Genomic DNA, 23,876 nt, shown 5'->3' on the forward strand with positions numbered 1-23,876 from the left:
ACTGAAATAATTCAGAACTAAGATACAAATCTATTGCAATTCAGTTATTTATGGTGCTTGTGGCACTGCATCTCTGAAACATGGGAGATCCTCTTGTATGATTTCTTACTGACATGGTTTTGGTCCACTTCTGTCTGGTCATCTTTTGATGTCTATCTTCCTCATGTGAGTCTCATGTTACCAGACTCACATTTCAATTTCTCCTTCCTGTCCCAGTCCTCCACAACTCTCTTCCCCCTGATTTAGCATTCAGCTTCTCTGAATTTGGGTTGGTTTCCTTCCATGCTCCCAGAAAAGAGGTCAAAGAAAAACATTCTGGTCTCGATTCCAAAGCCTGGCTTCACATCAGCTCTGATCAAAATTTACAGCTTTACATCTGAAGGGCTACTTTTTGAACCAGCACTGGATTTGCTTTCCAAACAGAAGTTATTGCAGCCTCCCAAGTTTCTTTTTGAAAGCAGCAATACCCAGCATTCAACCCCTGCCCAACCCATCACAAACTGAAAACACAGGTATGTAAGATGCACTTTTCTCACCCAGTGTTTTGTTCACCTTTAAACTAAAGCTTCAGCCTCAAAGAAGGTGTTTGTCTAATAGCAGGGTTCCTAATGAACTATTTGATCAAGGAATTCAAAGAACTCTCACGCTGAAATGATACTGCAGAGTGATCAAGGGATCTGTTAAGGCAGAGGGATGTTCTGCAGCTCCTCTCAACATCACACAGGTGTCAAAGTCAGCAGTGACACACGAGGGATGGCTGCCTCACAGTGCTCTCATCCCACGCTGTGCATGCCTTCACTTGCTCTCCTCCTGCAGTCCTGACCTCTTTATGCTGACATTACCTCTCCACTACATCGATCATTTTATTCCAGGAACCAGACACCAAATCTCTGCTTGAGGCTGGGTACCAGAGGGAGACAACCACTTTTTCTTTTTTAAAATTCAAATATTTCTCTCAGATTTCATCTGAAAGGAAGCGGCAAATTCTCTTACAAGAGTTTTAAAAAACTTATCTCACCCCTTAAGCGACTCTAGAGCTCAGGTTAAGCAACATGGCCAAGAACATGTCAACATTCCACCTCACCAAGCAGAATATAGGAAACTTACTGTTATAAAATACCCTATACATATATATGTGCACACACACTAATATACTATATATATACACCAATACACTATTTCTATACATTTTAGGTTTCATCTGTTTCCTGAAGTTTGGTTATTCCTGCTGTAGTCTGCAATGATACCTAGTGAGAGGAGATAATCAATGAGGAAAAACATTTGGACCAGTTTTACATATTCATGCATCTTATGGGGCAAATGTATATGTGAATGTATTGATTTAAAATTATTAGAAATTTCACTTTTCAATGTAGATATTTTTCTAATGATTTTTACAGAAAAAAAAAAGGAAAAATACTCAAGTCTGAATTTCAACTAATTCAAGCTTTTTACTGGAATTCTAGAAAGAAAAATCTCTCATTTTGCAACAAACACCAAGCTGACCCAAGATTAATATGTTTTAAGAAGTCAGTTTTTGCATTTAACTGAGTCTTATCATGGGTGCAGCCTGAGACTTTGCACAGCAGTTCACCCTTTTGCCTGATATGCAGGTTGAACTGCAGCTATTTAGGACAGCTTCTCTAATTTTTCTAAAATTAAGAAAATCCTATCAAACAGAAAAAAGGCTTGAAATAATTATTCATTTGAAGGGACAACTCATTGAGTTATACATGCACTGATTTGCATGTTCACTGGTGCACAGAACTGGATCTGGAATGCACATTTCATAGCAAATGCTTTTAAATACCTACTCTAAGTAATCAAGATCATTTATTAATAAGTAGTATTACCTTGTGCTCACTGACATTCACAGACATTACGAAACCCCACATTTCAGTTCATTGAAAAAAATATTAAATCTATCAGTTTATTGTAAAAACTTTCAGTTAGAAATGTAAAAATATTTTTCTGGGGTCACTCAAATGCCAGATGGCAACAGAGAAGCTTTCAACTCAATTCAGAGGCTGAATTAATCTCCCTAGCACAAACAGATTTGCAATTACCATGGATTAGATTGTAACAGAAAAATAATCTGACTGCACAATTTAAAGGTTTTTTACAAGGCAATTCAGCCTCAGGTGCTTCATAAGCTCTCTCTCAATTTTCAGACACTTCCATAAACCAGAAGGAAACAAATTCCTACTTCAACACTGCATTTTAACACTAAGCAGTGGTAGTGACACAGCCAACACTTGGTTTCCAAAAACGGGACCCTTGAGAGATTTTCTGAAAGCACTACCAATACCCTGAGATTTCAAAATGAAAACAGAGAAAGCCTAATGAGGAAACATCTGAAATATATGGAAAATACTGCTCAAAATCAATGTGTGAGCAATTTAAATATCTCCTTTGCCTGAGTGTTTCCTCTGGTAAATGTAAATACGGGTTTGATAACAGACACTGATTCCTTGCATGTATAAAGTATTTTGGCAACATAAGCAACTGATGGCTAGGAGGTGACCAAGAAAATTCAGATAAACTAACAAAAAATCTGGTGAATTTCCCAGATGATAAAGATTTGCAAAGGCACTTTAGCAGGAGAACTTCTAAATTTTACTGCACATTAATATTGCAGTAAAATGTCCTCAGTACATACACATTTGTAAATCTTTGACTGAATGCAGAATACAAAACAGCATTCATACTAATAGCTTATAAATACACAACTACTGTCAGTTTTGACTTTGGTTCCAAAGTGTTAAACTGTGCAACAACACACTCCCTTCTACACCCCAATACTACATAACACACTTCTAGTATGAAACAGCCAGAAATTAAGGGTTGATGAACAATCTCTGTTTAATGCTTCTTCAACTTCCTCTTTTTGCCTGCAGAAAATAATACATTTGCAAAGAAAAGACCCTGCATCTGTGGGAAAACCATGTATGATTACAGTGCTGGGCAAGGCACATCCAGCAGTGTGGGGGGCTGACCCTGGCCAGCAGGAAAGCACCACACAGCCACCCACTCACCACTGCCCCCTGCAGCAGGACTGGGAATTAGAAAAGCCCAAGTGAACAAAAACAACTTGTGGATAGAGACAAAGATAGTTTAATAAGCAAAGGAAATAGGAAGGAAAAAGCCAAAGCAAGTGATGCTGTGTGGGAAAACCAGGAAGCTTTGCTACTGCATAAGTCTGCTCAGCAATAGCCAAAACACTGGTTATTATAAACCAGCTTTAGTCACAAATCTAAGATATGCAGAAAACTGCACCTTAAAATATTATCACAGTTTCACCAGTTTTCAGGACACCACAGATGTTGCATGGTTTAATTTTATATAACTTTATTCATAGCTTCAAATGATAAAGCTATTTATCTATGTAGCTGCTATCGCTCTCGGCAATGCCATATTTTGTAACACACTGCAACAAAAAAAGACATATTGTAATTGATTGTCTAGCTGCTTATAGTACTATAAAATAGGTTAAAAGGTAATTATTGACCATATGTATTTGGCATATGTGTTGTATAAACAGATCAGGAGAAACATGGCTCATTAACATGTTGGTGGTACTTTGAGCTGTGAGGTTGTAAAGTTACACATTATTGACTGCTAATCAGAAGAGTCACCCTGCACACGTGGGGTCCAACTGCTCAAAGGTATTTACAGCTCAGCAAGGAAAACAGGACTTTCTGTAGCCACTGTAAAGCCACTGCACAGGTTAATCACACACAGAAGTGAAAAACACCATCCCTGTCCCCATTCTTCAGCTGATTATTGTATCACCACCAAGGGTCAATGCAGGAGATCAGACTCTAAATCAAGAGCATTAAGCTTACTCTTGGAAATAAATCATTTCCTAGAGCAGATTTCAGGAAGATGAGCTGTCCTGCAAGCATCAACGTTACCATTACTGTTCCTCCCTTTTATTTCCTTGAATTACACTGACCATGACTGCCTATTTACATTTCACTGAAAGAGTCGATATTAGAAAGCCCAGCTGAATTTAAACATTCAGGAATCAGAGAAGGCAAGTCTCAACAGACCTGGATAACATTTCTGATCGAGTCAATATCAGAAAGCCCAGCTGAATTTAAACATGTAAGAGAGCGTTCAGGAATCAGAGAAGGCAAGTCTCAACAGACCTGGATAACATTTCTGATGTGTGAATGTTATTTATTCCAATGATATGTGCTCTATGCCTACTGTCCGAGTTCATAATATGAAAGATACACCTGCAGTTCTAATCAAGCTTATTCTTATTAGTACAATACTTTCCATTTCACACTGCCCATTATGCTTTTTATGCCAGGACTAACTTCAGTACTATGTTACTAACATTTTGTGTTACTCTGTTACACATGCACGCTGTTTCAAAGGCAATGTTTGCCTGCTAACACACCCTTATTGACACAGTCACAACGTGCTTTTAATAAGCTTGATTTCCATCTAATACTGCTTTACATTAATAGGCTAACAAACTCTATTAGCATGCACACACAAAGAATGGATTACTGTTCATTATTAAGTAACTACATGAATCCCACAACATAAATAATAATGTAGGTGAAAATGTTTCTGCAGATGAAGACAAACAACTACTAATTTGGAATGGGCTTTTTTGCATTCAGATACCTGCTCAAAAGATTGCCCTGCAGTGCATCTTTAGGCAAATTAAGTTAAATGCAAAGGTACAAGCAGACCAATAGTCTGTTTGTGAGACAGTAGAAAATTACTATTTTCACCCAGATGATTTATACATTACAACTTCAAAGGCTTCACACTTTTTGTACTAAGTGTTTATAAACATCGGGATACACAACAGCACTGCAAATCATCCCCACAAACCATCAGGCTTCTCTGTAAAGGCAAAAGCACTGGGAGTTGCTCACCACAAGGGACAGGGGCCTCTTCCATGAAACAACACCAATCAGTCCTGACAACAGCACCTGGAACAGAGAGCAGAGTTACTAAAGAGGCATGAGGGTTACACCAGTGCCATTAAAAACACAGTAGCTAATGAGATCAAATTCATACACAGCCATGACATGTATTTCCAGAATGCTGGAAACCAAATACTAAAACTAAAATGCTTTCCTTTTATTCTCAACAAAAATTAAACAGAACTAGTACTAAGCTGTTTTTAAACAAATTTCAATCCAGCTGCCAGATTCACTCAGTTGTGATCAGATCACAAGAAGTCATTAAAACATTTTTTCTCTCCCAGTCCCAAATGCTATCAACACTAAAGGAGAATAAATGTTTTGGGCAAATTTTCTTGTGATCTCTTACCACAATTGAAAATTAGCTAAAAAAAGGGGAGTAATGACAGAACAATCACAAAATCATCCAGGTATCCAGATAAATTAGCAGAAGGGCTTTTTGTTCTGTTTCACCCACCCAAACAACCTCCCTACTTGATCATATGTTTGAGAGAGGACCCATACATCCATTAAAACTTGGATTCAGCATACAGATACATTACTCCCTATACTACAGACCAAAAGCAAGCAGGATTCAGACCTTTATACATCTAAGCTAACCTTAGGTATCTTAAAATAACACGCAAATTACAATTCAGATGCCATAAGCTTTACATGTAGTTAAAAAGGGAGAAAGAAACAAGAAACAGGGTGAGAGATATTGACCCTGGTGTGGGAGAAAAAAAGTGGAGAGGAGCCTTTTAATTCCTGGATTACAAAAATAGTAAAGTTAATAAAATAAATAGCAGAGAAAAGAATGCACAATATAGTTATTTCAAAAGTCCACAGTCATTTTTTCACCTCAGCTTGTGCAAAGAGTCAGTGTAACAATAACTTCTATACTTAGCAAGTCACCTTTCCCACTCCATCCTGCTTTCCTAACAATCTTTTGGGTATAAAAATAGCAGAGCATAATAAACAAAAATGCATCTATACCTAGCCACTGCAGAAGCAATGTACAGCGTACTGGGAACCAGGCTGGAAACAATCCAGTCCAGTGATGCTTGGTGGGAATGTGGAGAAGGAGCTGTTGGTTGTCTGGAGCAGCTGCACTCTGGAGGGCTCAGTTTAAGCTTTCACAAATTCTAGTCTGTGGACACTCTTACTGTGAGCATGTTTCAAGCATATTTCATAATCTGACAATATCCACAGCTGCAGCAGCTGTTGAAAACATTATTCAGAAAGACAACATGTGAAAATGCGCCTTTTGGTATTTCCTTTAGTAGCTGTGCCATTAAAGACCCCTCAAATTAGGGTTTTTTTGAAACCTCAGTGTTAGTTTCTAAATGAAGCACAAGTGCAACAGCTGGGAGATAAATGCACAGTAAAAATGAACCAAGACCAGCACATGGATATCAAAGACTGTCCAGATAATGCCTACATGCAAATGTGCATAGTTTGTATTCTACAGCAATTCCTACAGCAGAGAAGTTACACACTTCTGGATGCTGGCCAAGTGAAGGAAAAGTCGAGAATTCCATCTTTGCCATTAATTAAATGTGCTCACACAGCTATGTTAGCTTGTTATTACTGTATGATAACTTGGCTCTGGGCTGATAATCCTGCAATGTGGAACTGCACTCAGAAGGTAAAATGACAGAGTTAGCTAGTTTATCTGCTGGCTAGACAGCAACATGCTCTCAATTAAATAAATGGGCTGACTGAAATTGTGAGGTTATTAAAGAAAACCCTCTAGGAAAAGAAAGAAATTGCATTCCAAACCAGAACATGTATTGATGCATAAAATATTTGTAGGTAAATCAGTTATCACCAACTCATATGGTCAGAGCCAAGATATTGTAGTGCACTACCTGTGAGCAGCAAATCTTCCCTTTCATTTACTGCGTGACCTCCCTTCCATGAATTAAACCTCTACCCCTCCTGTCTTTTCTGTGGCATTGCACAGGGTGCAAGAAGGGCGCTGATGCCTTTTGTTCAGCTGAACTACAACTGTGTTTGACCTTTAGAGAGGCCTTGTTAGACGAAAGAGGTACATGTGTTTTGGTTTGGAAAAGGAGAGCTTCGTGGCACTCATTGTACTGGCTCTCCATGCAAAAGGTCAAGCACAGCCAGGCCACTTGATAAATTTACGCTGATTATAGACACAAGAACTCGGTGTCCCACATGTTTAATATTGGCATTATAAGAGGTCACCCCAACAATGCTGTAATGTAATTTACCAACCCCCATTAATCCCCTGTGTCACTCACTGGTTACCCAAAAAGCTTATTTTGCTTTGAGATGCAGCTACTTCCAGTGCCAAATACCTCACATTAACCCACAATGGGCACAGCTATGTAACTAGGGAAAAAATCACACAAAGGACATCACATAATGACATTTAGATAGAATACACCAAATTACTATCAAAATAGAAATCTACAGATTTCTCTTGATCTTGAAGATGACCAGGAATTTAGAAAAAAAGCCAAACCAACAAATCCAAACAAACAAAAAACCCCAACCCCCAACCAATCTTACGGTTTTCTCTTCTGTTTATACTTCTTATAAATACAACGCTAACATTAAATACAGTGAGTACAAACCCACTTTATTTCTATACAAAAGGAGCAATTATTTGAAAAGTAGTATGTAATTTACAGGCCCAAAATATCTTACAATAATCACTCAGAATATTCAGTAGCTCAACATTGCAATCCATAAGGCTTCTTGTGCTTTTCAAAAATCACCACATCACATGTATTCTGTGCACAGGTTTTTTCTTTCTTAAATAAAAGTAAATTGGAGTTTGAGGATTTTAACAATCCCTTAACACTGGCAATGTGTTTGGATTTCAAAACCTGTAGAGTACGTTTATCTACTACCTCGGACCCAACTTCCATCTGCTGAATTGTAGTGAACCTCCCCATCACATAATAACTGAAATAAATGACAGCTACAAAAATCATTCAAAAAAGTAGCTTTGCCAGATTCCTTAAGGAGAATACTCAGAGATATATGTAGATATATGTAGCTGCTGATTACCACAATGCTGATGCACAGAGAAAAAGCAGAGTACATCAGTGCTGACTTCTGCAGCATTAGAAATGCAGTAACTCAACATGCATATGAAAACTCCATTATCATCAGAGCAAGTGGTGCCCGTGCATAACAAAGATGCATTTATTTTAACAGGCACATACTGAGGCAGGACAAAACCAGAAGGTAAAATGACTTTCCAGTACAGGGACTGCAAACAAAGGATTAGCCCTTGACGATGTCTCTTCCAGCATTTTGCCTTCACAGTCTGGTGGATCCCTAGAAATTCAGAAGGCTCTGACTTCGAATGTGGGACAGATCAGATGATGCAGACTCTCAATGTATCTGAAATAATCTGCTTTCAAGCCTCCAATTCCAAAATGGCTCTTGTAGAGCATTCTCTAGTGTGGTTCCTTTTAACTTCTTTTCTGAACTACATAAACCCTGTATTTACATAAATATTAATTAAAGCCACACTAAGTATAGTGAAACACTATCAAGGCACAAAAAAAAAACTATAGAAACTTAAAATTACTGATGTTGATGTACTAATTTGCTTAATAAAAATATTTTTTTTTCCTTAGTGCCACTTGGGATCTAAAAATGGTTTTCTAGTCTAATACAGAGCATGAGTTATAGAAAACTCCAAGTTTTATTCTTATTTCTGCTCCCTTGCTCAGCCTGGTATATGGGCATATATGAAGTAATTTGGTTATTTTCTACCAGTTTAGGGGTTAGTCATGTTTTCAGCTTGTAAATACAAGACCAATTCTCTAAGCAATGGATTCAGTCACATGAAAATAAGCATAAAAGCTCTTCACAGTAATTGCAGAAATTCCTTCTCAGGCCTCTTCTAAGAACTAAATTTATGTGTTTACAGAAATCTGGGTATGTGTTTCCAAAAACGTGTGTTGTGAAGGAAGGTAGATAACCCAGAAACCAGAGAGCCTGTTTGTGACAACATCACATCAGTCGAACACCATCAGGGTGGGCCAGGCAGAGCAGGCACAGCACAATCAGGCAGATGAGTGGAGAGGGCAGGGCTGCCGAAGGGAAATCCCAGCAGCAGCAGTGCTTTCTGCCAGCAAAGCACAACAGCAGCTCTGCTCCTGCACAAGGGCCTGAAGCCACTGACACTTCCCAAGGCTCCCCTCTCTGGGCTCCAGGACACACACTACTGCAAAGATTAATTTTGTCAACTCAAGTGTTCCTGGAAGGGCGGAGTTCAATTGTACCTCAACAAGTAACATCCCCAACTGCACTTAGGTTTAGGTGTACTTCAGAGAGTCTAAACAATGGCTGAAATATCTTCCAGGATGATTTTTCTGCGAAATCTACCACAGCCCTTGTAAAAAGTAGACAATTATTAAACAAAATGCAAGCATTAAATACTGTGTGAGTAATGTCACAACTACCATACACTCAGAGACTATAAAAGCATGACACATTACTACCAGAGCATGAAATCTTCTTATAATAACACACTCTGCAGCATCTGCAATCCATTAGTGCCAAATGCTGGTAAAGTTAAATACACACTACAGGAAAAAGAACTGTGCTGCATGGGAATTAGCTGAAAAGTGACTGGAATAGACCACCAGTATCATTACTCTCCATTCCAATTCCTGGAAAAACAGGAAGGATGAAAATCTCTTGGGGTGAGGGTGGTATGAATGCATTAACAAGTACCAGAAGAATAAAAAAGTTTATGTATTTCCATATGCACACATACACACACATAAAAACTGTATGGACAAATACAGAAGAACAGTGGCTTGGTTTTTGAATGCTCTTCCAGGAAAGTCATCCTAAAGAGTGGGTGCTAATAAAAATCATACCATTACACCATATTGAAAACACTGCAAAAATCAGTCATGGCCCGAAGAGTTTTTTAAATAGTTAACATAAATATTTATTAGCAAATATGCAAACTGACTGTTCAACATGCAGCTCTCACTAGAATCCAGGCACTGCTCTCTCATTTAAAGGCTACATCCCTATAAACACAAAAAGCACAAGTGCCACCAGACTGCAACCACAAGCAAAAGATCCGGATGCTGAAAGAGAAATGCAAGCAAGTCAGCAACCAGAAAACCACAGTGATTTAAGCACAGTTTTGTGCTACTTTATAAAAAGACTCAGTGCGTTCCTGACTCACAAACACTACATCATAGCTCAGTCGCTCTCATTTATCCACTGTGATCCTAAAACTAATCTAATTCTAATTGCCATGGAAACAGGAGCAGAGAAACAAAATCCCTTGGTGCCCCACAAGAACAGGACAGTAAAATTACCTACACACTGACACAGCTACCAGACTGTATTAAGAGCACACAGTTCTGATCTCATTTTAAGCTCTAGGATGAGGGGCTTTTTTTGGTTTTGTCTATGTATTCCTATCAAATATTCTCCATACCCACCAGGAATCTGCTTGTTACACATCTGCAATTTGTTTCTAAAAGGAAACAATTTAATATACAAAGAAAAACAAGCACTGATGGAGCCCATATCCATCAGAATAGTATATTTTTCAATTATAAAAAGCTTTATATGTTCTGCATTTGTTCCTCTTCTGAGAGGTTCAGAACTGTTATGCTCAACTTCACTAAAATATGCAAACTGTATTAAAAGCTATGGACGGGGATTTAGATAAGATATTAAGCACAGAGCTGATATGTCAGTGACTCACAATACAGTCTTAATTCTAATCTGGTTTTTATTAAACATACTCACAGAACACACTATTACATTATCTTCTATGCCCCATAATGTAATCCATGAGCATTAATAAGGCACACAGCCATTAGCATAAGAGTATTTAAACAGAAAGGTAACTAAGCAGTGTGGAACCAATCCTCCAAGCTTCCAAATGTATTAGAGTATTTATGAACAGACCTGAAATAAACAGATGACTGAAGAGCCAGCTCAGTACATGTTGTTTCACAGGGGAAGAGTTTGAACTCAGAATAAAGTCTACTGAGATACTGTAAGGGATAACATAAGATTTTGTGGCTCTTGGACAATTTTCTCAATTTAAAATGAAGTTCCCTCACAACCCAAGCAACTTCCCTTCTCCAGAATGACTCATGGATGAAACAAAAGAACACAAGTGCTTTGAGTAACACCAGGGGCAACAGTGCTGAGAACCAGCTGCTGTGTCCCACAACATTCAAAATAAAAGCCAGACCAAGCAATTATTTCACAAATAATTGACTGAAGAAATGTGCTGCCCATACATGATATTCAGCATCTCTACAGCAGCTCAGATCAAGTGTGGATAGCTTATCGATTCTTTGAAGCAGGAAGGGTTTACTGAGGCAGCAGTCAAAAGCTTAATTAAAATGCACTGAACCAAAGAAATCACTGAAATTAGAAGCAGTTTGTCCAATATGATAGATCTGTATGCAGGCGTTGTAAACTCAAGTGTCAATTCTTTCCTCATCTGAATATTTATTTTCTTGGGCTTTATGTGCATTCCATACAATAGATTTACAAAGATAATTTCTAACAGGGACGAAACCTCCACACCTACAAGTATATTGAATTTCCTTTCCAAAAGTACTGATACATTTTTAATTATTTGTAATGAAAGAAATAATGCACTTGAAATCATTGGAAAGCTATTATGAGTCTATAAATGAATCATGCTTTATTTCCTTCATAATAGTTACATCCTTTCAAGGGCTGAAAATGTGAAAATTTTCTCTTAATTCCAGTAACAAAGGATTCCATATTTTTCCATTACTAAGGCAAAGGTATCACCCAGCTAGCAGAACTTCACTTCTAGAATTTTCATTTTATGTTTCCTTGTATTTAAAAAAAAAAAAAATTATATCCATAATGTTATTGTGACAAAAAAGAAAGCAGTGATAAATTTCTTTAGACATTCCCTAATCTGTTTTCACACCAATCTTGACTTGTATCATTGACTCAGTACAGAAAATTATTCTAGAAATATTGTTTCCCAGTAGCATTAGGAAATTACTAATAAGATTTTTGCTGCTGGGCTCTTCCAATAATTATAAGAATGAAGACTGAGATTGTTTAGATAACTGAAATGAGACAATGGCTCTTTCAATTACTGACACAATTTCTCAGGGGATGAAAGCTGAGGTGTATTATACAATCCAAGTATCAATAACAAGAGCATTTTCTTTGCCTCAAACTCACAAGGGTTTGCAAATGCACACAAAATGCAATGCCTCTGCACATCTCTAGTACAGAGTAAGGTCCACTCCTCCAATTCCATAGATCTTTTGGAGCTATATTTCAAACTGCAGTGCCACAGGCACATGGAGAGAGGTTAATCAAAAAGCAATAGACCTCATACTCTAATGAGCATGATCAGTGCTTTGCCTCCAGGCTGTGCCAGCAGATAAAGGAAAAGGTTAAAGATGCACGGGCAGCACGGAGAGAGATAAAGGAGCAGAGTAAATATTAGATTGTCAGATCAGACACTCTCCTCAGCCTACTGACTTCTGTCACCATGCTCTTGGTGAAAACCACCTACACCACTGCTTTCACCATCTTTCCTGAGACAGCCCTTCCCAGGCAGCTAGAACCACTCCAGACTGCTGGTCACCACATCCAAAACAGGACTTCAGAGGGAAAGGACAAATGAGTTTGTTAATTAAACACAGGTTTAATTAAGGATGGACAGATGCCTTCCAAACATGCCAACAAACCAGGGTTCTGAAGATGAATTTCATGGCAAGGTGTACATGAGTCAGCAGTGCCCTGGCAGCCACGAGGGCCAAGCGTGTCCTGGGGGCACCAGGCACAGCACGGCAGCCGGGCAAGGGAGGGAATTGTCCTGCTCTGCTCTGGGCTGGGGCAGCCTCACCTCCAGTGCTGGGGGCAGATCCGGCCACCACAATGTAAAAAAACATAAAGCTGTTAGAGAGTGCCCAAAAGAGGGCAGCAAAGATGGTGAAGGGTCTGGAGGGGAAGCTGCACCAGGAGTGGCTGAAATCACTTGGTCTGTTCAGCTGGGAGAAAAAGAGACCAAGGCGAGGCCTCATTGCAGTCTACAACATCCTCAAGAGAGGAAGAGGAGGGGCAGGCACTGATCTCTTCACCACAGATGGGACTCGAGGAAGCAGCATGAGGCTGAGTCAGGGGAGGTTTAGGTTAGAGATTAGCAAAGTTCTTCTCTCAGAGGGTGGCTGGGCACTGGCACGGGCTCCCCAGGGCAGTGGTCACAGCACCAGCCTGACAGAGTTCCAGAAGCGTTTGGACAATGCTCTCAGGCACATGGTGTGATCTTAGAAGTGTCCTGCGCAGGGCCAGGAGCTGGACTTGATGATCCTGATGGTCCCTTCTCAACACCTGTCCCCAATACCAAATCTATATGAACCAGTTTTCTACTGAGACAAGATCAGGGGAAATACTGCAGCACCTGGTCCCCTCCAGCCCCAGTGGCACAGAATGGAAAACCAGGTGCCATTGGCAGCCTGGAGCCACCACAGCACATTTCTGCCTTGTCCCTGCCCAGGATGCTCACAGGCCTGTGGCAGCCTGAATTGCTGCTAGTGAAGTCCAGGGTAAAGAAGCAAAAAGGGCCTTGGCACAATAACCCCAGATGTTCAATTCAGCCACGCAGTGAGATGTCCAGAGCTCCCACAGCACACACATATGTGAGCTCCAGCTCACTCAGTCCCAAGGGGTCACCCTGGTCTGGGGCAGCACAAAGATGAGGGCCAGTCAGGGAATAGGGAGGGAGTGGCTCAGGGACATAGGAACAGGGAAAGGAGCCTATGGGGTCAACAGCTTTTTGAGGGAACTTTATTGTGTCTTCCTAAACCAGGGAATGCCCCTCAGGGTCTCCACACAGGCCTGAACTCCAGCCACTTAAAGCCTGTCAGCAGCAAAATGAAAAAATTAAATCATGCTGATACAAAGTCAAAACAGACTGAACAAAGAATGTAATGTGTTTAGAGTAATTTAGAACATTGTTTCTATTCTTAATTACAATAATCTCATTAGTTACTATTAAAGACTTAAAATACATTCTTTTCAGACATGCTGCATATAAGTTGTAAGATACGTGTTTTTGACAAACCTTGAGAATAACTTATAAACATCTCTAATTGGTTTGGAAAGAAAGACAAAAGGACTTGGGCAAGTTGGAAAGAGTGTATCACTCCAGCACCACAAACCAACCATGCACCCACAAGAAAATGAGTTTTCAACGCCAGGAGCAATGAAAGCCATCAAGTTTTACAGAAGAGAAGGCACATATTGGATTGACCTAGGGAACAGGCAGGAGCTTTCCTCCCACCAAGCTCTTGGGCAGCACAGACTGCAGAACTTGGCAAAAGCATTGCCATTTTCTAGTGAAATCTGACACGTGACATGCCCCCAGAACTCAAGGCAAACACAAGGCAAGAAGTAAAAGCACCAAAATCTCTGTAAGTCTAATTCTACTGTAGTAGCTTCCTAACTTGTCAGCAGGCAGTAGGTTTGGGGAGCACACGACTTGCTCTTCCAGGATTTTTAATGCAATTGATTATTTGGTCAATAAATTCCCAATGCTGTATGAATAAAAGTATAACCTTTGTTCCAAAATCAAAGCCCAGAGCTATTTTAGGTGCAAGGAGAATGCTGAAGAGGGAATCCTATAACTACTACAGAGCAAATAAAATGATGCCTGTTTTATCTTCATAAGACATGCAAAGAGATTACTGATGTATAACACTAAACTCATTTACACAGCAAGCTGTAATTTATAATAAACATGTTCAAAATACACACACTCCAAACCACTGCAGACAGAAAAACACCCTGTATAATACTGGTTACAAAACCAAGCCAGATCATCAAATTGAAATGTTTTCCATATTGATTTCAAAATAAAGTGAGAATAAAACACCAATCTTCGTATGAGACCTCATCTCACACCAGACCCATTTGCCAGATCCTGGTGGTCTGCTTTCTAGACTTATTTAATGGCCATTCAACCACAAACCACACTCACTCTACAGAAACCCTTTCCCCACAGAAAAATTAAGCTCCAGGAGTCCAAAGGCTTATTCCACCAGACTCTAAGGTCAGGACTTCTGGTAAATATAATGGGAACTTTGTGTCAAGATTAAGAGGAAAAATATCTTAGAATCTTAAAAGAGCAGTATTGCATTTTTACATTACTGCTAGATCAAAACACTTTAATAATTTGTTCCTGGGGCTTTGCAGAATCATTCCTCATCAGAAGAACTCAGTCAGAACAGAAACTGGTTCCTTACTGCATCAAATAAAACCTGCATTGCACAAGATCCATCTGTATGGTCACCTGTGGAGGAAGTAAAAATCCAGAAAAAGTGATTTCCACTGCCATGTGAAGCATGCTTGTTTAACAAGGATTACAGTTTAACCAGTATTATACCAGACCTTTAGATGCTGATCCACCACCATGTCCAAAAATTAATTAAATGTTAATTTCATATGATGCAGCCATTCACATACAGGCATTAGACTGAGCAGTGTTTTGCTGTCTTTAAAACACCTTCTTAAATGCTCCTACAAAATAACCACAGCTTTATCTAATATTAAATGGCCAAGCTCAAATATGACCATTTTCCCACTTCATCACACAGTCAGATGTCTTCATTTAAAAAAATTCCGCAGAGTCAAAGGCAAAGAAAACTGAGTAAGCAGTACATCAAACTCAATTATATTTCAAAGACAGGGCCTCTTTGGTTTGTTCTACTTGTCTCTGATTGCCTGCAAAAAGCTCACAAAGAAGCTTTGAAATTACCATCCCAGTAAGATTCCCACACTCTCAATGTTTGTGTTACTGCAGCCTGGCTGACCACAGACTCAACAAAAGCCTAACATATTGACTTTCATAAAAGCAGCCACATCCCTACTTCAGCTGGAGGTACTTTATTCATTAAGACAGGATAAACTAAAAACAAGACAGAGAGACTAATACTTACTTCCAAGTGATTTAGGGCTATTACATTTTATGCACACTAACACAGCCTAAAAAGTTTTAACTCGTAACTTTGGCATTTAGATTCCATCTTAGTTAAATAATTTTGAAAATTAGCTCTCAAAACGCAATACAGTGGGATGGTATTCCAGAACAGGTGGTGTCACTTGTCTTTTCAAAAAACATGCTTGACTTTACTGAACTTAGGCATGCAATAGAACAGGACAGTGACTCTGCACACAACATCTGGTTTTAGAACCATCTTCTCACTGTCTTTCCATATTAACTTTTCAGAATCACCATCTGAGATTAAAAAGTTTTATTTTTAAGCTTAAGACTGCAGAGAGAGAAGGACTTCTTCTGCTCTAGCCAGCAGTTTTCTTCTTCTAGACATGGAGAAATTTGCAGGAAAACAATGACAACAATGGCTGTTTTGACACAAGTATCAAAAGCACTTAACAGAGAAACTTGGCTTTCTAGCAATATGGAACGGACCTGAAGCTTGCTGATTAACGGATAGGAGAAATTCAAATTGAGTTCACGTCAAAAACTGAGCTGGCAGCTGATGTGAAGAAAATCAGCCTCAATACTGCACAGCTGTCAAGGAAGACTCAAGATATTGCTGTTGATTTGTAGGAACATGACGACCTGTATCATGTGTCAAGGAGTCTCTGGTTAGGGGGTATATCAGATACTGGTGACTTAACTGGGAAATATTCTCTACAGGACAATCTGTAGTAGTAATTACACCCTACCTTGTACTACAGTAAGCACATCATGACTAAACATAAAGCCCACAGAACTGTGGCAATCCACTACAAAATTAGCAGAACAACAACATTCAGAGGTTGGGAAGAAGGGGTCAGTTTCTTGGTTTGAGGTTGTGTTTTCTTTGTTTGTTGTTGTATTTTTTTTTTCTTTTTAATAGGAAAAAAATCAATGCAAGTATCAAGGAAGCTGACAGAATGGACAAGGGAAGAGAAAATAGTATAGCAATAAAAAGAATAGCTTTACACGCAATAAAAAAGACACTGAAAAAATGTGAAAGTCATATTAATAGAAACTACATTATGCAAATAGTCTGCTATTCCTGTTTCATTCATCAACTTGGGAAACATAGATATTAGAAAGCATCTAGAATACTACTGATATTCATTAGACAAAAGGTCACTTTAAAGATTCAAAGCTTGCTAAATGGGATTCAGTTTTCCTACAGCTTCTACAGCTTTTCCATATACAGACATATAAAAGATCCCAGATCAAATCAGCCTCAGTGACCTGAGGCAGCTCACATGTACCAGCGAGATCAGGAATTCAGAGCTGGAACTCTCCTGTTCTCCTCACACAGATCCCAGCAGAAGGTGAGTCTCAGACTGACAGACCTGCATGCGCAAGAGTATGTGCACTGTGCCTGCACAGAGCTCAGGTGACACTGTGCACTGCACTCACACAGCTCAGGTGACACTGTGCACTGTGCTCACACAGCTCAGGTGACACTGTGCACTGTGCTCACACAGCTCAGGTGACAGGTCAGACACCAAGGAGATGCAGCCACATCATTCTCACCACACAGGCAGCAGAAATGAAAAGTCTGTGCAGCCAGTACATCCTGTCTTCTCTCTCCCTCCTCCTCACATTCTTGGTGCATCAAGCAGTTTAAAGAAGATATTTCATATCTAATCATAATGCTAAAAAAAAAAATAAGCTTTCACTTCTTTAATGTAAATTTTAACAAAGGAAAAAGCAACCTTTCATTTGACTGATTTTAGGGTAACTGTAGTCTCAACAGAATCAATCTTTCAGAAGTCTTTTTCCCTAGGGAACACAGGTGAGAACAGTGTTCTCACTGTGAAAGTAAACTCATTCACAACTACAATATTCTTTTCATAATAAAATTAAACAGAAAATCAAGGAACTTAACTAATACATACAGGAAAAAAATTCTATACCAAAAGAAAGTTATAACTAAATCTAAAACTAGTAAAAATATAGAAGTGACTGGAATTTTTGAGTTCAGAGCAGTAAAATTAAGTTTTTCATCTTATCAAAAACTTCTGCTGACTTTATGCCAAGTTATATACAACTACTGCTACATTGCTTTCCAATCAAAAAGAAAAATGCAGATCTAATCTACAGAAAGGAGAGCAGAGATCCTAACAAACAGCATTTGTCAACATCATCCTTAAAGATTACTAACTTGCCCAGTATATTTCTCTGCAATATTTCCCCTTTAGAACTCACCCTTATTTATAGCACACTGTATAGATTGCCAGGGAAATTACCCTGGTGCAGGAATGAAACATAGCAACTGTAAAGAAATCTGTAAATCAGTTTTTAAAAAACTCATCCAGCTCCCATAAAGAATCAGAATGAGTCTAAAGAAAACTCCAATAAATGAGCCTCAAACCAGTCCATGGGTGCACACGCATAATTTGGCATTTGTATTTAGTTTTTGTTAAGTGCATTTTGCAAAGCTGACAAGTGCTTAATTGGTCTGAGTACAAGACAGTCCTGAATATCAAGTGACTCATTCTGCAAATAAAGGGGGAAAAAAAGAGGAGTGAATGGCACCACAGCATCTAAACCTGGCATATGTCAGTATTGCTGAAAAACCCCAGCAGAGTGCCCATGGAACATGAAGAAATTTTAAATGTCTCAGTGCAAAGTCACTTTAAAGGACACAGCACAATCACAGCAACCCAAAGTGCAGTGCCTTGAGTCCCAGCTGAGGAGCTGAGCCAGAGCTGGACAGCCCCTGCCTGGATTCAGAGCCTTGTCCTAAGCAACACCAACACCTCTCAGCTGCAGGACTGGATACAAGATAAGCCCAGAAAATGAGATCAGAATATCAAAGACCAAACAAAACACACTTTTGTTCATTATGGAGTCACAAGGATCAGGAGAAGAGTCCTGGGACACACAAAAACTGGGAATTATAACAGAAAGTCATTTTGATCTCGAAGGAGGCATGGACATCATCAATTAATCACAGCTTCTGCTTCACTAAATACTCCTTAAAGAAAGAGAAAGAAAGAAACTGAAGGAAAGAATTATGAGGGCTGTCAAAAACAAAAGACAATAATATCCAGCATTCAGTGAGTATTAATGTGGATTGGGAATCTTTTTCATTTTAGCAATTCTCACAATAAATAACTCTTGCAAAAAACTTCAATTACTCTCTTAAAATGACACTGATTTTGTTCCCTGGGATAGAAAAAAATCCTCATATTCTCAGTCATTTTTGTGTTTCAGCATGTAAAGGAACTTTCATCTATAAAGGAACTTTCATCTACGTCTTCTCATCCCACTGTCTTCAGAATTTCCTTCCTACTCATTGTAAAACTGTTCCCAGACATTAGAGATCCTTTGTAACACCACACAGCATTCAGCCTTGCTTTAGACCAGCACCATGTACTTTTCTTTTTTCCACAGGGTTACAAACAGTCAGACACTCAATGGCTAAAGACAACACCTAAGTAAAGTCTAATGACCTGAAGAGAAAAAAAAAAAAAAAGTAACACTCAGAAAGAAAATTTAAGGGAAAAAGCTGGAAAGCTTGGGTCTTTTTGCAGAGCACAGCTTCACAAGAAACATTATCAAAAAATATTATTGATCATTTTGCAGATCAGTTGTGTTAGAGCACAAAAAAACTGCAGGAGGGGCAGCAAAATTCTTACTGTTGTTGATAAAAAGCAGGAAAAAAGACAAAATCTGTCCTGTTCGCTTCCCTCTAGACTTCCTGTCCTACTTCCCATCTTGAGACATGGAAATCAGTAGCAGCATCAAGACAGGAGGTAGAGAGCATTGTCAGTTCTCAGTGGGGTTTGGTTTTGTTTTGGTAGTTTTTTGTTTGATTTTAAATTCACACATGAAGAGTAAAAGCAGATAACTGCTAAACAGGGAGCTCTGCAGCAGGAAGGCACTGGGGAAATGGGATATGAAAAAGAAAGGGCCAGAGAAGTGAAGTCAGAAAACGGTCAGAAGTCAGTAGTAAAGTCAAAAAAATGTAATGAAAATCAAATTTAAAGTCTTCATTAAAACTAAAAGCAATACTGTAACTATTAATAGAAGTGCAAACAAGTGTATCCTTTTTTTTCTAGCAAGCAGCCAAAAAAGAAATAAACCACTTGAGATATAAAAATATAATAGCAAAATTAAAAATATTCTGTGTTCTGATCATTTATTCCCTTTAGTTTAGTATTCAACATAAGCTATGCCCTTTGCAGATATATTCTGTAAACTTCTGAAAATGTCTGAAGGATCAGTGAAACACGGAGAAGCAGCAGAGATGCTGCATGACAAATGCACAATTCACAGAGGAGTAACTGATGCCAAATGATGCAGACTCAAAACTCTCATTCCTGCTCCAGCAGTTCTGCAGACCATGCTCAGTGAAACACTGCACTGCTGCCTGCCCAATTAACATCTTATTTTATTGTCTCAGCAGAGAAAAAAAATCACTGCATTACTGCTCTTAAAACACAGAAAGAACCCCTTGCTATACCTCAAAATATGATAGAAGTGAACACAGGTTGTTACTCAGGTTAGTATTAGATACAATAAAGGCCATTCTGAACCTCTATTTTACACATCAAAAAGCTGAGCCACTGCATATTCAAAGATAATAAGCCATTTTTTAATTTTCAGGATGCTTTTGGACCTTCCACTAACTACAGACACCACAGGTTTAGAAAATACTTACCAAAATTAAATTCCCCAGCTGACAAAGAGCAGGCTTAGGGTAGGGTTAGGAAGAAATTGTTCCCTGTGAGGGTGGTGGGGTCCTGGCACAGGTTGTCCAGAGAAGCTGTGGCTGCCCCTGGATCCCTGGCAGTGTCCCAGGCCAGGATGGATGGGGCTTGGCCAGCCTGGGACAGTGGAAGGTGCCCCTGCCCATGGCAGGGAGGGTGGAATGAGAGGAGCTTTAGGGTCCCTTCCAACACAGGCCACTCTATAATTCCACTATATAGAGTGTGCTCCAACATGTGAATCCATGATTCTTGCTATCCCACTGATAGCAAACTCATATAAAAAGTCATTAATTTTTTAAAAATCTTCCTAAAATATAAGAGAACTTCCTAAAATATAAAAACTAGGATCTTGTCCTCTGTTCCCATATCACAGTTACTCTTGTATTCACTGAAGTTCTGGTTTCCCTTCCTGACAGTAAGATTATGAGTACTCCAAAAAAAAAATTACTAAAATCATATGCACAATTTTGAAATTGGCAATAAACTTCTTATTTAGGAATTGTAACCCAGGGACACAAAAATTCAGTGGTGCTGGTTTCAAAATACTCAAAGAAAAAGCAGTTTGCCACATTCTGAAATACTTTCTAATCCATCAACCAATTCTGTAAGTAGTAGTAGTAAAGGAAAGGTGGTCTGAAAAGCTCCTTCAAATTGATTTACATCTTGGGTAAGCCAAAGAAACCCAATCTTTTTCTGCCTCAAGATATCCAAGAGAGGTGATCAGCAAGAGAAGCTTTCTCAAATCAGTCACTTGCATGATTTTATTTTCCTCAAATATACAACCTCTCCATTATATTTTCCCCCTAATTTCTCACCTTTTCTTACTTCTTTGCAATCTGCAGGATGTGCTTTTAACAGTAAAGAAATCCTGAGCTCTAGGTGAGCTTTCATACTGAGCATTTTAGTGAGTCAGTCTGTGCAGGACACCACAGTGCTTTGCTAGAACTCACTGACAATATTTGGAAACTAAAACCATGTTTTTATTGTGCATTTAGTGATTCTACCAGGAGGCAGTAAACTATCTTTCTGTATGCTGTCATGACTTGTCATTTTTAAGCTATAAATTCCATCTCCACCTTATAGATGAAAAGAAATCACTAACATATCAAACCTTGATATTAGGTGGAATACAGTCCTAGCCTAGAATTTTCAAAGCAGATGAAGTAAATAAGATTCAACACTGAAAGGAAATCACAGTAATTAATACTTCTAAACTACTCTGAAAATTTGAATCTTCATTTTCCCTTCTCCAGAAAATGACAAACTGTATACATTTATGATTTTACAATACCACTTACCTGTCAGTAAAAGGCTATAATTTGTTCTCTGTTGCACACCAAATACCTTTAAAATCAAAGCAGAAGACTTTTAACTAGAAAACTATTAAATATTCAAAGTAATTTTCTGCTACAGCTTGAGTCAAACATGACTTGAGTCGCATAGTGCTAGCTTCCAATTTCTAAATCCTTTTAGCAGTGTTATATAAACACAACAGAAAGTGATTTTCTCCAAGTATTTGTACAGTAATTCCTCTGAGGAACAATAGGAGAGAGACTGGAACCAGAAAACACGTGCAAGTGTTAATAACTGGCAGATTTACAAACATGAAACATCCTACATACTTATTAAAAAATCATTTCAATGACAGCTATTACACCTACTACCAAAAGAAGTTCTAATGAACCAGACACTGTCAGATTATTTCAGCGTGGCAAAAGGATCATACAGGGACTAAACCAGAAAGAAAAAACTGCTGAAGCCAAGGAGGAACATGCCAATCTGCGTGTAGCAACACAAAGCCCCAAGACTTGTCCACTGGGTATCAGGAAAGCTCCTCCCATGAAAAATTCTCCAGTCTTCTTCATAGAAAAAACCTTCTGGGTTTTAAAAAAAAAAATTGTAGTTATGACTAGTTATTCAACACTTCTAAAAGTTCCAGGGTATGAATACAAATCAGAATTCATAAAAAAACCCGAGATGAATTTGAATCCTTCAACTATGCAAGGCCAATTGAAACACACAGCATCACAGAGCGGCACCAAACCCACCCAAATCTCCAGCTGTCACCCAAGAGCTTCCACCCCTCCAAAAGCTTGTTATGTGGGATCAGCACGGGCAGTGTGTGCAGCTCACCACAACAAGGTGCTTGTAACAACAGTGTTACACCCACAGGCAGCGCAGGCCAGCAGGAGCTGCGCTGCAGCAGGAACAGATGCTGTTGGGAAGCTGACATCCACACCATCCACGGTTCTGGAGCACGGCTGCTTTGGCAGGGTTTGTTTTGGTTGGGTGCTTCTGGGGGTTGGTTTGTTTGTGGTTTTGTTTGCTTGTTTCATTTCGTTTCAGGTTTTTTGTGGTAGGGTGTGGGGGTTTTGTTGGGTTTTTGTTGTTAGCTGAGGTGTATTTTGGTTGTTCTGTTGAGCCTTTAGAAACAAGATCTAGCTCTAGTCTGAGCCCCCCCAGAGCCAGGCAGCATTAGAGATGCTGTGGAAGCACACCTTCCAGCTTAGTGCTACCCAGTCTGCAGTCCCAGAGAGCTCCAGAAGATGAATCAAGCCCAGCGTGCAGAATTCCTTCTGAAAGCGCCCATCCGAACCCACTCAGTTCTGAGCGGACACGCTGAGGTAACCATCCACACACGGCCTCAAGCTGCGAGACATGCTGGTACCACAACCAACCTACGGACCCCAAAATAGGAAAAGTAAGTGTTTCAAACAGGAAAGGAAAAGATGTTTGCAGATGAGGATGCTCCAACACTGCTGAAAAGTAAACTCAAGTCAGGTATTAATACTTGAGTACACAAAGGGCCCTAACTGTTAGAAAATGGAAAAACTGCAGAAAAGGACTTGAGGATTAGTTTAGCCAGGAATTGAAATATAAATAAGAAAGTGACAGAGGAACACAGAGACATAGACAGCATCTGGGAACAAATTAGCAGGAGTGTCATCCATACAGATTGCACAGTATCCATTCTGCTGCAATAAGCACTGGTGAAGATTCTCAGCAAAAATGCTCTGCCCAGCTTGCCCACATTTCATTAAATATACCCAACCACTGTAGAGAATCTAGGTCAGAAATAAAGATGCAAAGAGATTTGGAAAACTACTTACAAGTGAAGTCAGAAAGTTCTGTATGGTTTACCCAGGCTAAAGAACAGTGGCATTTTCTGGAAAGTTAAAAATCCTCAACAAATGAATAGCAACATTTGCCCTTGTGTCCACCATATAT

General features: G+C 39.1%; 1 protein-coding gene across 1 annotated transcript in view; it reads right to left on the reverse strand.

The window, feature by feature from the left end:
- The window catches only part of FAM189A1 (family with sequence similarity 189 member A1), an 87,647-nt gene that overhangs the window by 47,612 nt on the left and 16,159 nt on the right, over nt 1-23,876 (reverse strand). Inside the window, exon 2 of the mRNA XM_041418757.1 lies at nt 4,899-4,955. Coding sequence (XP_041274691.1) covers nt 4,899-4,955 — 57 coding nt within the window. The remainder of the gene's footprint in view (nt 1-4,898; nt 4,956-23,876) is intronic.

Source organism: Onychostruthus taczanowskii, unplaced genomic scaffold, assembly GCF_017590055.1.
Source record: "Onychostruthus taczanowskii isolate IOZ18803 unplaced genomic scaffold, ASM1759005v1 scaffold6, whole genome shotgun sequence".
Lineage (NCBI taxonomy): Eukaryota > Metazoa > Chordata > Aves > Passeriformes > Passeridae > Onychostruthus > Onychostruthus taczanowskii.